The sequence below is a fragment of the Geotrypetes seraphini genome, chromosome 7 (assembly GCF_902459505.1).
Source record: "Geotrypetes seraphini chromosome 7, aGeoSer1.1, whole genome shotgun sequence".
Classification (NCBI taxonomy): Eukaryota; Metazoa; Chordata; class Amphibia; order Gymnophiona; family Dermophiidae; genus Geotrypetes; species Geotrypetes seraphini.
In genome coordinates this window covers 84,520,651-84,535,583 of record NC_047090.1, presented here as the reverse complement: position 1 = coordinate 84,535,583, position 14,933 = coordinate 84,520,651, and the positions used below count along the sequence as shown (strand labels likewise).

Below are 14,933 nucleotides of genomic sequence, written 5' to 3'. Positions count from 1 at the left end.
GATTCACCCCCCCAGCAGGACCGCTCGCACCCCCACCCCGAACGACCGCTCGCACGCGCTCCCACCCGCACCCGCATCCACGATCGGAGCAAGAGGGAGCCCAAGCCCTCTTGCCCGGCCGACTCCCCGACGTCCGATACATCCCCCCCCCCGGCAGGACCACTCGTACCCCCACCCCGAAGGACTGCCGACTTCCCGACAATATCGGGCCAGAAGGGAGCCCAAACCCTCCTGGCCACGGAGACCCCCTAACCCCACCCCGCACTACATTACGGGCAGGAGGGATCCCAGGCCCTCCTGCCCTCGACGCAAACCCCCCTCCCCCCCAACGACCGCCCCCCCCCAAGAACCTCCGACCGCCCCCCCAGCCGACCCGCGATCCCCCTGGCGACCCCTACGACCCCCCACCCCCCTTCCCCGTACCTTTGGTAGTTGGCCGGACAGACGGGAGCCAAACCCGCCTGTCCGGCAGGCAGCCAACGAAGAAATGAGGCCGGATTGGCCCATCCATCCTAAAGCTCCGCCTACTGGTGGGGCCTAAGGCGCGTGGGCCAATCAGAATAGGCCCTGGAGCCTTAGGTCCCACCTGGGGGCGCGGCCTGAGGCACATGGGCCCAACCCGACCATGTGCCTCAGGCCGCGCCCCCAGGTGGGACCTAAGGCTCCAGGGCCTATTCTGATTGGCCCACGTGCCTTAGGCCCCACCAGTAGGCGGAGCTTTAGGATGGATGGGCCAATCCGGCCTCATTTCTTCGTTGGCTGCCTGCCGGACAGGCGGGTTTGGCTCCCGTCTGTCTGGCCAACTACCAAAGGTACGGGGAAGGGGGGTGGGGGGGTCGCCAGGGGGGGTTGCGGGTCGGCTGGGGGGGCGGTCAGAGGTTCTTGGGGGGGGCGGTCGTTGGGGGGGAGGGGGGTTTGCGTCGAGGGCAGGAGGGCCTGGGATCCCTCCTGCCCGTAATGTAGTGCGGGGTGGGGTTAGGGGGTCGCCGTGGCCAGGAGGGTTTGGGCTCCCTTCTGGCCCAACTACCAAAGGTACGGGGAAGGGGGGTGGGGGGGTCGTGGGGGTCGCCAGGGGGGTCGCGGGTCGGCTGGGGGGGCGGTCGGAGGTTCTTGTGGGGGGCGGTCGTTGGGGGGAGGGGGGTTTGCGTCGAGGACAGGAGGGCCTGGGATCCCTCCTGGCCGTAATGTAGTGCGGGGTGGGGTTAGGGGGTCGCCGTGGCCAGGAGGATTTGGGCTCCCTCCTGGCCCGATATTGTTGGGGAGTCGGCGGTCCTTCGGGGGGAGGGATGTATCGGACGTCGGGGGGGGGGCATCAGGCTTTCAGGATGGGGACAGACCTTCAAGGGGGGACAGTGCACGGAAGTCAGGGGGGGTGAACGGAGAGTCGGGACAGCGCACGGAAAGTCAGGGCGGGCGAAAGGAGCGTCGGGCAGCATGCGCGGTATACCCGTGAGCGCGGTATACCAAAGTTTTTGTACATATCATCGTGATTTCTGCGCGCTATACCCGTGTGCGCGTTTTATACGGGTGCGCGTTATTTGCGTGAAAATACGGTATACGTGCCTGACGACTGATCTTCAAAACAAAGTAATCAGCTTGTGTTTCAGCGGTAGGTATCAGACTGTTTACTGTTGATATTGGACAACTAATGAGTGGGCAATAAATAGAGTAAAGATCTCTAGAAGGGTTTGAAGATTTACAGAGACGTACTGTATTATAAAATGTTATTTTAGTTTTCTTGAGAAGATTGTTGTAGTGCCGTCAAAGGGTAGTACAAAGTTGTTTAATGTATGAAGAATGCTGTTTTCTTCAAGTTCTTTCTTCTTGGTGGATCTTGCGCTTGGTATCATGGAAGTAGATGATGGAGGGTGGGGTGGAGAGGAAATGTAAAGGATGCCATGCTGAGAGTGTTTTGCATTGTTTCAATCAATTCTTCAAGTGTCTATGTGAGGAAGTTTGATGGAAGGAGTGTTACTGGGGTTGGTCTTTTTTCATTTGGAATCCAAGGGAGATGAGTTTGAATATTTTTTCTGGAGGATGACTGGATTTAGTTGTAGGGCATGTTATATTAGAAGGTGGCTTGTACAACAAAATGATTGTACAAAGAGAAGGGGTGATAAAAAAAAACTATGCAGATTGAGTGGAGATAACGTAGGGGGTCAAAATTAGGTCTAAAATATGGCCAGCCTGGTGAGTAGAGAAAGTTACACGTTGAATCAGGCTAAGGTCTGATATCAATGTTAGGAAATTGGATATTTTTGAATTTGCAGGGATATCAACATTACATTGAAGTCACCTAGGATAAGGATGTTGGGGAATTTGATTCTGGCTCCAATCAAGGACTGCTGACAATGGTTTCATTCTTCAGATAAAAGTAATAGAGGGTAATAGAAAAGAAGCATGCATAGAGGATTGGGAAGATGCACCTTGACTATTAGGAGCTCAGGGTAAGGAAAGGAATTAGGGATTTCTTGGATGGAAACTATGTCTGGGAAGATATAGGCTAGTCCTCCACCTCATTTATTAGGTCATGAGTAATAAATTACATTGTATCTCAGTGGGAGACATTGGAAAAGTATATTTTCTTTACCAGGGCAGAGCCAGGACTCACCCCTATGGAGAACATAAGAACATAAGAATTGCCGCTGCTGGGTCAGACCAGTGATCCATTGTGCCCAGCAGTCCACTTCTGGGCAGCCCTTAGGTCAAAAACCAGTGCCCTAACTGAGTCTAGCCTTACCTGCGTACTTTCTGGTTTAGCAGGAACTTGTCTAACTTTGTCTTGAATCCCTGGAGGGTGTTTTCCCCTATAACAGCCTCTGGAATAGCGTTCCAGATTTCTACCACTCTCTGGGTGAAGAAGAACTTCCTTACATTTGTACGGAATCTATCCCCTTTTAACTTTAGAGAGTGCCCTCTCGTTCTCTCTACCTTGGAGAGAGTGAACAACCTGTCTATTCCCTTCAGTATCTTGAATGTTTTGATCATGTTCCCTCTCAGTCTCCTCTTTTCAAGGGAGAAGAGACCCAGTTTCTCTAACTTCTCACTGTATGGCATCTCCTCCAGCCCCTTTACCATCTTAGTCACTCTTCTCTGGACTCTTTCGAGTAGTACTGTGTCCTTCTTCATGTACAGCAACCAGTGCTGGAAGCAGTATTCAAGGTGGGGACGTACCATGGCCCGGTACAGCGGCATAATAACCTTATCCGATCTGTTTGTAATCCCCTTCTTAATCATTCCTAGCATTCTGTTTGCCCTTTCGCTGTCGCCGTGCTTTGCGCAGATGGCTTCATTGACTTGTCAACCAATACTCCCAAGTCTCTTTCCTGGGGAGGGGCCTTAGGCGACTGAACCAATCAGGGCCTTTTGGGAGACAGTGGCTCCGGGTGCCAGGTGCGGAGGGGGGGATGATTTTTTTCTTTTTTTTAAATGGAACAGATTGTGCATGTGTAGCACACACACAACATCTGTGGCATGAAGCCCTAACATCAATGACAGGAGGCTGCTTCCCCTATCCGACGGCGACAAGAGGACATCCATGGAGAATCAGGGGCGGTAAATTGCACGGCGACACCAGGAAATACTGAAAGAGTGGTTGATAGCTGGAATACACTTCCACTTCAGGTGATCGAAGCAAGCAGCGTGCCTGATTTTAAGAAGAAATGGGATCGTCACGTGGGATCTCTACACAGAGTTAAATAGGGGAGGGTCATTAGGGTGGGCAGACTAGATGGGCCGCGGCCCTTATCTGCCCTCTTTTTCTATGTTTCTATGTTTCTAAATACACACATTAAAGAGCACAGTAGTACAATCATATAACAGAAATATAATAAATATCAGCAAGGTACAATTGTACTGTAATAGGCAGCATGGAAGAATAATTGTACAGTGATACCTTGGAATCCGAACTAAATCCGTTCCAGAACCCCATTTGAGTTCCAAGACAATTTTTCCTATTTAAAATAATAGAAACTGGATTAATCTATTACTGGGTCCCACAAACTCAAATTTTAACAGTAAATACACTGGATTTTAAGGTAAAATATTAATAAATAATACAGTACAGTATTTTCCTCACTACACTACACAAAGGCGAAAATCACATGAGATGCTTTCACTACAGCTTCCGCCAATGAACTGAACGGCACATGGGTGGCCCAAGCGCTGGGGAAACGTATGCACAAACACACACGAACAACGTGTAGAGTGTTTAGATTCCAAAGCAGCGTTTGGATTCTGGGGCACAAACACACACGAACAACATGCAGGGTATTCGGATTCCAGGGCAAAATTTGCTTGAATTTTTTTTTCAGATTCCAAGTTGTTCGAGTACTGGGGCATTCAGATTCCAAGGTATCACTGTATAACCCAAATATGATACTTCATGATATCTGCACTATACAAATGGTACTCTTTAATAGGCAACAGATTACAATATTCATAAATGAAATGGTTTTTACTTTACCTCTGCAAAAGCATTGCGGTTGGCTTGCAAGCTAACCTTTATGACTTCAAAAGGATTCACGACAACTGCTTCAGTGAGTCCAGACCCCAAACCGGCAACAGCAAGTGCCTAAAACAAGGACATCAATAGAAAATTTGTAAGGGAGAGCCAGATGTCAGTGACCCAACCACAAGCTTACAGAACATATTGTAGACTGCTCTACAGAGTTTCCGACCATTGTATGAAATTATTATACAGCTCAGATACTGATCTAGTGCCGACAGCTCACCAGCAGGAAGCCAACAAAGCCACAAACCACAGTCATTGTGCTTATTATGAATTTAACAAGTACTTATTATTATATATTATATATTGATTGGAAGAATTCTAATTTTAATTAATATCTAAATTAAATAGTTACCGTATTTGCCGGCGTATAGGACGACTGGGCGTATAAGACGACCCCCCCAACTTTTAGTTAAAAAATAGAGTTTTGTGTTATACTCGCCGTATAAGACGACCCCTTCTTCCTTCTCCACCCCTTTGTATTCCCCCATGTGCTTTCAGCGTTCTTCTCCCTCCTCTGTCTTCAAGTGCTTTCAGAGTCCTTCCCCCCCCCCTTCTCTACCGCCCCGGGTGCAGCACAGCCAGCCAGGTCCCCTTACTTTTGTGGCACTTCCCCGACCGACCGACAACAGCCCGGGTCCGACAAACTTCCCTGCCCTTAACCGCGAATCTAAATTACCTTCTTACAGCTGCTGTAAGAAGGTAATTTAGATTCGCGGTTAAGGGCAGGGAAGTTTGTCGGACCCGGGCTGTTGTCGGTCGGTCGGGGAAGTGCCACAAAAGTAAGGGGACCTGGCCGGCTGTGCTGCAACCGGGGCGGGGCGGCCGCCCCTCTCTCTTGGTACTCTCTCTCTCCTTACCTGCCATGCCTGCAGCAGAGCCGAACGGAAGTCTTCCCGACGTCAGCGCTGACGTCGGAGGGAGGGAGGGCTTTGTTTAAGCCCTCCCTCACCTCCGACGTCAGCGCTGACGTCGGGAAGACTTCCGTTCGGCTCTGTGCTGCAAGCAGAGAAGGTAGGGAGAAGAAGAGCCGCGCGACTGAGTACATCCAGCCCCGCAAGTAAGGGCATGTAAACTGTACCCGGCGTATAAGACGACCCCCGACTTTGGGGAGGATTTTAAGGTACTAAAAAGTCGTCTTATACGCCGGCAAATACGGTATATCATAACATATTGAATAGTTATAACTTAAGTCTTGCTGAGATCATATATTTAATACTATCCTATTATAAATTATATTTTATAGATGCAATAAATTGTTCATTGAATTTAGTATAATTGTGCTTAGTATCTCACTAATTTGTTAATTATTAACAATACTATATATTATATATATTAAATATAATTATCATTATTATTCCTATTTTATATTTATATATATAAATTAATTATAATATTTGATAGCAACTAATCAATTAATTCACTTGATAAAGGGGCTTTTAATTGATTACATATATATATATGTATATATATGTGTGTATGTATATATATATATATATATATATATAAATAAATTTGAAATACCATTTGCATAAATACATTAAATTGGATATGAAAGGTATTGATATATAGCTCTCTTTATACAGGATAGTTACATTGAAGTGGCTGTAGTAATTGTCATCAAATTTTAATTATTTAAATGATTTTAACTGCAATAATTGATAGCTGGTGTATGAAAATCTATATAGATCTATATAGCTTTCCACTTCTTCCATTATGTAAGATTGCATAGATGACTTTGAATTGTGACCTCTTCGCTGATTGTCTAGCGCTTCTTGTTGTAAACTGCCTCGAACTTTCATGGCTTTGGCAGTATATAAGAATAAAATTATTATTATTAAAATCTTAGTTTTTAATTAATATTCCCTTATAATTTTTATGTTTAAGATTGGTTCAATCATATATATTTCTTCTGATTTTACAGTATGATTGTATTGTATAGTTCAGTTCAGAAATCATTGCCATTATTAGTATTTGGTATAATGGATAAGTCAATATTCCACCTTTTTGTTCTTGTACTTCATTATCTGCAACTGATTATTTGTGGTAACTTATGGTATATATGTTTTAGCTATATGGTTAGCAGATCTTTGGCTAGTTTTAAGCCTATTAGATATTTACTATTATTACTTGTCATTAATATGTTAACTTGGACACAAATTGATTTATTTTCTGCTTGCTTTGGTTGGTCCTTAAATGATTATAATTTAGTGGTGGGTCAGTGATGTATGTCCAGTTGCCTATGTTTGGACCCATGGTAATCTTGTGTAAGGATTTTTTCTATGTATGAAGTAATTTTTACTTGGTATAAGCTCCTAGAAATCCTTCATAAATCTAAGCATAATTTGACCAGAGTGATTTTAAGTCATTTTTTTCTATTTGAATATGGTTAGGCTTAATATGCAATCAAGAAAGACCTTAGACTAACATATTAGATTATAGAAGTTCATAGACCTCAGTGATGTAACTGTGTGAAAATCAAGTTTCAATACACACAGTATATTATACACCAAGATTCATCATCGGTCCAATTTTTCAAAGTGCTTAAAGTGCAATCTTTATAAATAATTTTAGTAAGTAAAAGTACTCATCTTAACTTGCAAAAAACGTGACTTGGGGGTATGTACTCTGACATAGAGCCATGTTTAGCCAGATGGCTGTATCAAGGATTCCCCTTATAGATAAATAAATACAAATCAGTATCTCATATATATCTCTATTTAGAATAGAAAATTCAAAAAAGCCTTACAACCAACTTTTAAAACTAACCTTTAAGTCAGGCGGAGCAACGTCTCCCGCATTTCAAAGTTTATGCAGGAAGACATGGCTGCGGCGTCCTATTCCTTATACACTTTCAAAATAATGTGATGAAGTAAGCATCTCTACATGGCCAATCAAGAGGGAAAAGCCCTCTAATGACGTGGATAGATCGCAAGCTCATATTACACCAGCATCATCCACTCTAACTCAGCGTTCAGGCCCCTAGGTTTCACTGTATCACTGTAAATAAACCTGTGAATAAACCCAGTACCAAGAAAGTAGCCTTTGATGGTTCATCCGGGACATCCGATATGAGTAGTGATGATGGGAGTGAGTCCTCAAATGTACAATCTGGCAATGAAGGTCAAGCGATTTCTAAAGCAACTGAACAGTCAAAAGGACGAGGGAAGTCTTTTCACAAACCTTGAGATCAACAGAGCCTGAATGTACGAACAAGAATGAACCAGCATCAACAATAATTAATCTATCTACTACCACCCTTTCAGAAGTTGAATCCCGAGTCTTGAATCTAGGCTTAAGGTTTGTCCCCTCTTCACCATATGACTCCGTATGAGGAGAGAATTTTTTAGATTTTTCCGTAAACTACAGTTGAGAGTTTTCTTTGATGAGAACCCACCAGCAATCGATCTCTCTGTCATGAAACCAAAGTCACACTGGTGTCCGCCTGGAGTTTTAAAACCTTTCCTGATGAACTATCAAGTTCTAGTACTTAATTATTTAAAGAAATAGAAAATCATTATTCTAAATATCAACGAAGATTTAATCTTGACAGACAGGAATCTACAGCCTTACGAGAACTTCAACAAAATACTTATATTCTTATAACTCGTGCTGATACAGGCAGGGCTATTACCATACAGAATCGGAAAGATTACCATACTGAAATTAGTCAACAGCTTCAGGATAAAAATGCATATATGGTACTTGAGGAGGATCCAGTGGAACAATTTAAGCTCGACATAAAACTGTTGGTAGAAGGAAGAAAAAATGCTGACCACCATGGAAATTCAATATCTTTTAGAAACTTCTCCAGTGACACCAAAATATATACACTTCCGAAGATTCATATGACTCTGATAAACCCACCAGGGCGACCCATCGTTTCAACTATAAATTCAGTACTTGAACCTCTCTCAAAATTTTTGGATTATTTTATGAGACCTTAAGTTGTTAAAATTTCTTCCTATTTAAGAGATTCAGCGCATTTGCTAAGAATTATAGAAGAACTAGGAGATATACCTGATATCACCTTTTTGGTGACATTGGATATCACCTCCCTGTATACACAAATACCCCAGACAGCTGCTTTTGAGATTATCAGGGATACATTAGACAATAAAGATCTGGGATGTTTTCAGAGTGATTGGCTATTAGAACTAGCAAAATTGGTTATTGGTCAGAATTATTTCTGGTATAATGAGAAATTCTATAAACAGATTACTACTATTTAAGATTATTCACGGCATCCTTCCTTCCCTAATACCACTTTCTTTCAACTCCTCGTGCCCTAACTCCACCAGGACCGCCCATAAATTAAAACTATCCTTCCCCTCCTACATGGTATTCTCCACGCAGGTAAACTGGGAAAATCACTTCTTTTCAAAATCACAGGTCTCTGGAATGACCTTACTATCCCGCTGCGGAACCTGAGCTCCCTCCATTTATTCCGCAAGCAACTAAAAACCTGGCTCTTCTCTAACATGTACCGTAATTTATTTTCCCTTACTTTTCCACTTGATTTATAAACTTATGTAAACCTTTTCCTACCCTTTCTCATTTTTAAGTTCTTGTAAACCGTGCCGAGCTCTACTTCCGTGGAGATGATGCGGTATATAAACTTAAGGTTTAGTTTAGTTTAGTTTAGTACTACTACCTTGTATCGAAAAGAAGTAAAAATGAATAATTTTCTGCACTTCTCAAGTGACCACCCCTACTTCCTAAAATATAATATCCCGATTAGCCAATTTCTACGTATACAGAGGTTGTGTACAGATGCATTAGAATATGAAATTCAGGTGAAATTTTTAGATGTACGTTTTAAACAATGAGGGTATCCAGCTAAACTATTAGGAAGGCATATTTAAGAGCTAAATATGCAAATTGTGCCCTATTGATTCAACAGACTGGACAACAAGAGGAAGACTTCATTTGTGTACTGCCTTTTTTAGATTTGAATAGTTCCTTTTTTAATATTCTTATAAGACACTGGGGAGTACTCCAACTACATCCACTATTTCAATCACCTCCTATTGTATCCTTTAAAAGGGGAAGAATGATAGGTGAAATATTGGCACTGCATAAATTTGAAATTAAAAGTGATGAGTGTGGACAGTGCCAATGGTGTGCTCAAACTATGACGGGCCCCTTCTGGATAGATCCCAGGACAAAGAAAATCTATTATGCTAATTCCTTGACTTCATGGTCTAGTATGTCTGTAATATATATAATAAAATGCCCCTGTGATCTTCTATATGTGAGGCGTACAAGTAGAAAGATATCAGTTCGCCTAACAGAGCACAAGTCAAAGATTAATACAGGGAGAATAGAAGCCCCCTTAGTTCAACACTGGCAGGATAAAAAGCATAGGATAGTTGACCTTAAATGGCGAGTTATCGATCAAGTGAAATTAAGGTGGGAGGGTGGAAATTCAGTTGAGAAACTTAACTTCAAAGAACAAAAATGGATCTTTACTCTTGATACAGTGAAACCTAGGGGCCTAGAGTGGATGACGCTGGTGTAATATGAGCTTGCGATCTATCCACGTCATTAGAGGGCTTTTCCCTCTTGATTGGCCAAGTAGAGACACTTACTTCATCACGTTATTTTGAAAATGTATAAGGAATAATGTCACTCCGGCCGACTTAAAGATTACTTTTAAAAGTTGGTTGTAAGACTTTTTTGGATTTTCTAATCTAAATAGAGATATATATGAGATACATCTGGCGAAACATAGCTTTATGTCGGAGTACATACCCCAAGTCACGTTTTTTGCACGTTAAGATGAGTACTTTTACTTACTAAAATTATTTATAAAGATTGCACTTTAAGCACTTTGAAAAATTGGACCGATGACGAATCTTGGTGTATAATATACTGTGTGTATTGAAACTTGATTTTCACACAGTTACACCACTGAGGTCTATGAACTTCTATAATCTAATATGTTAGTCTAAGGTCTTTCTTTTGAAATAATGTGATTGTTTATTGACCTTAGTAAAGATTCTATTAGCCTATTTATTGCTGTAGGCTTAATATGACCAGTTGGAATGTTAATGGTCTTAATCATCCAATTAAACGTAAAAAAGTTTCTGATTACGTGGTCCAAAAGAATATAGATTTCTTATGTTACAATAGACGCATTTAAATAAAGCTGGCTGTTCTAAATTAAAATTTGAATGGGCTAATGTTTATATTCACTCCCATGCTTTTTTGAAGAAAAGAGGGGTATCTATTGTCTGTCGTAGGTCATTTTTAAATTCTATTCTGCAACAGGCGGCAGATTTAGATGAGAGGTGGGTCATTTTAATGTTTCAAGTGGGTTCTTTTATTTTTTAAGTATTAAATATATATGCACCGAATGGTGATTGTTTCAATTTTATGGCAGATATAAGATCCATTTTAGTGGAGTATGGTTCTCACCCTTTGATTATTGGGGGTGATTTCAATCTTTTCTTAGATTTAGTTTTATACAGGCAGTCTACTTCCATCATGCGTCCATTCAAAATGTGGTCTGAATTACAATATATTATCTTGGACATGGGTCTTTCTGATCCCTGGAGAAACTTTAATCCTACAAGTAGGGACTTCACTTTTTACTCCGCATGCCATCAATCGTATTCCAGAATTTTCTTGTATCCAAATCGCTAGTTCCTAACACTCTAAATGCAAACATTTCCCTAATATTGATATCAGATCATGTGCTAATAACTATGGACTTTTGGTTAGCTTCTCCACCAAAGCAGAAAATATGGAGATTTAATGCTTCCTATCTTTTGGACTCGCAATTCATTGAAAGAATAATTTTATAGCGGAATTTTTTTGAAAATAATGAGTCTGATGTTATATCACCTAATACTATTTGGGAAACTTTCAAAGCCTATTTACGGGGAGAAATTATTAGTTATTCTGCCTGGAAAAAAAGTCTGAAAATAATACTTTAGCTAAATTAGAATCTAAAATAGCTCTGCTAGAACAAGATCATATTAAAAATAAAGATGCCAATACTCTTCAACAACTTATCAAGTTAAAGTATGAATATAATTCATTAGCTAGTAAGAAGGCTTGTGATGAAATGTTTATTAATAAAGCTGGCCAATACATGAATGCTAATAAAGCAGGTAGATCTTTAGCATGATTTCTTGCTAACAAAAAAGAAAGATCTAGAATTGCATCCATTTTTTCTGAGAGTGGGTTAAGTGTTACAAATGATGGCGATATTGCAAAAGAATTTGTTAAATTTTACAAATAATTATTTGCTTCCTCATTAGATGATTTCCGAGTAGTTCATGAATTGTTTTTAAATAACTTACCTCACCCATCCCTAACGGAATCGCAAGAAGCTTCGTTGGGTTCCTCTATTTCTAAAACTGAAGTTCTGGCAGCTATTAAATCTCTTTCCTCTAAAAAGGCTCCTGGGATCGATGGCTTTTCTGCTGAATTTTTAAAAACTTTTAATGTAGCCCTTGCTCCAAGATTAACATCTCTCTTTAATTACTTATGGCAAAACCCCATAGATCAGGGTCGCTTTACTGAAGCGGGTAGGGATGATACTAAAGTTGAAAATTATAGACCTATTTCCCTTCTTAATGCATACTGCAAAATTCTTGCTAAAGTTCTATCATCCAGGTTTGAATCATTTTTACCTGTCATAATACATCCAGACCAGGTTGGTTTCATGTAGAGAATGACACGGTGACAAAATTCATCACCTTTCCCGTCCCCACAGATAACCGCGGGAAATAATCCCATGTCATTTTCTAGTGTCTATTTCAACCTCAGTCCTTCTACACCAGCATTCTTCAAAGCAAAGCTTACGGGTCAGTGATTGTGCCCAATTATACTCTAATTCTTCCCTCTCTCTTTAAAGAATGACATGAAGATGGTTTCCCGCGGTTATCCGCGGGGACGGGAACATTGATGAACTTTGTCATCGTATCATTCTCTAGTTTCATGAAAGGTAGATATATTGGTGACAATGTTCGTACCTTTCATGACCTTACTGATTTAGCACAATCTAGCAAAAACCCTGCCATTGCCATTTCACTGGATGCTGAAAAAGCTTTCAATATGGTGGAATGGCCTCATTTGTGTGATTCTTTGCTGTGGTTTGGGTGCGGGAATGACTTTGTACACTGGATTAAGGTTTTGTAAACTTTTCCTTTTTCTAGATTTAAAATCAATGATATCCTCTCTGAAGAAGTGAAATTAACTAGAGGTGTTAGGCAGGGTTGCCCATTGTCCCCTCTTTTATTTAACATCACGCTTGAACCTCTTCTTATTGCTATAAGAAATTCATCTCTAGTTAAAGGAATATTTTGTAGAGATAACCAATTTAAACTATTAGCGTATGCTGATGACCTGCTTATTTTCCTTACCAAACCGGCTGACTCAGTTTCTGCACTACTCAGGATTGTGGCTGAGTTTTCTAAATTTTCTGGTTATTGCATCAATTGGGACAAGTCAGAAGCAATGCCATTAAATGATTTTACATTTTTAACTGATATAGGCCCTGCTAATATAAAATGGTATCCTAATCAACTAAAATATTTGGACATTTTATTCCATAAACATAGGGCTCCTTTTACAAAGGTGCGTTAGGGCCTTAACGCGCGGAATAGCACGTGCTAAATTGCCACATACACTAGCCACTACCGCCTCCTCTTGAACAGGCAGTAGTTTTTCGGCTAGCGCACGCTATAGTGCACGCTAATCTGGTGCATTCGCTAAAAACGCTAGCGCAGCTTTGTAAAAGGAGCCCATAGAGATATTCTTTTGTCTCTAAATTTTAAATCTCTTCAATCGAAAATTATAACTTTGACCTGTACATGGTCTCCTTATTATTTATCTTGGTGGGGCAGAGTAGAAGTGGTGAAAATGACTATATCCCCTATAATTAACTATGTTTTGTGGATGCTTCCCAGAATGGCTAATTGGTCCTTTTATAAAGATTTGGAATCTATGTTGTCCAAATTTATTTGGCGAAATAAACCTCCACATATTGCCCTTTCTACATTAAAACTACCAAAAATAAATGGCGTTGTGTTTTCCGGATTTCTATAAATATCACTTGGCAATGTTCTTAAGATATGGCACTCAATGGATGGTAGATCGTCCTCAGCCCTTAGTAACTTTACCTTCATGGTATACTATTGAAACATACTTAGCTTCACCAATCCCACTGAGGTGCATTCCCTTCCTGAGTAACATTAGATGTTTATCAGCTTATGATACTATTGTATTTACTAACCATGCTATACAAACATTTGAAAAGGCTTTCCCTGAGTTATCTTACATAGTAACATAGTAACATAGTAGATGACGGCAGATAAAGACCCGAATGGTCCATCCAGTCTGCCCAACCTGATTCAATTTAAATTTTTTTTTTTAAATTTTTCTTCTTAGCTATTTCTGGGCAAGAATCCAAAGCTTTACCCGGTACTGTGCTTGGGTTCCAACTGCCAAAATCTCTGTTAAGACTTACTCCAGCCAATCTACACCCTCCCAGCCATTGAAGCCCTCCCCTGCCCATCCTCCACCAAACGGCCATACACAGACACAGACCGTGCAAGTCTGCCCAGTAACTGGCCTAGTTCAATATTTAATATTATTTTCTGATTCTAAATCTTCTGCTGTAAAAACTCTCTTTCTGCTCCTATTTGGCACAATTCAAATATCGTTGTTGGAGGGGAACCATTACACTGGTCTTCATGGATAGTAAAAGATATTTGGTATATTAGTCAACTTATAAAAAATAAATCTCTATTGACTTTTCAACAACTGCAATCTAAATTTGGCCTTTCTTCTATCGAATTTTACAGATGTTTTCAGTTACAGCATTGTTTTAAAAAATTGGAATGGCCATTAAAGTCTAAAACTCCTTTAGTTTCTAAGTTTTTTGAATTTTGTCAAATAGGTGCTACTCAAGGTCATACGACCTCGCTGTATTACAAGTTTTTTATCTCATCATTTTTATCCCCAAATAAGTATATGAAATGTATATGGAATTCTGAATCCACCTGGTCTGGATCTGAAGAGCAATGGTTTCATTTTTTCAAGTTTTCACAGTGCCCCACACTTTCTACTAGTTTAATGCAGTCACTATATTTTCTATTTAATAAAGCATATTGGACTGCCAATATATTACATAGACTCTATGTAATTAGCAGACTCTATGTAATTAGCAGACTCTAACAACTGTTGGCATTGTAAGGTTAATTTAGGTGACCTAAAACATATGATCTACGATTGCCCAATTATTCAGCCATTCTGGGGATCAGTTTGGAAAATTATTTGCTCTGTGTTACCAATTTCTTCTCAGTTATCTTTTAGCATTGTTCTCTTCCAGTCTCTTGCTTTGCTTGATATTTGAATAAATGGCAGTCCAAATTATTTGATATATTAATAGCTATTACAATACAAATGA

General features: G+C 40.7%; 1 protein-coding gene across 11 annotated transcripts in view; it reads right to left on the bottom strand.

Moving 5' to 3' along the window:
- The window catches only part of SLC25A21 (solute carrier family 25 member 21), a 702,309-nt gene that overhangs the window by 82,474 nt on the left and 604,902 nt on the right, over positions 1–14,933 (bottom strand). For all 11 annotated transcript variants that reach the window (XM_033952164.1, XM_033952163.1, XM_033952167.1 and 8 more), the window contains one exon: positions 4,466–4,573. In XM_033952164.1, the coding sequence (XP_033808055.1) occupies positions 4,466–4,573 (108 nt within the window). The remainder of the gene's footprint in view (positions 1–4,465; positions 4,574–14,933) is intronic.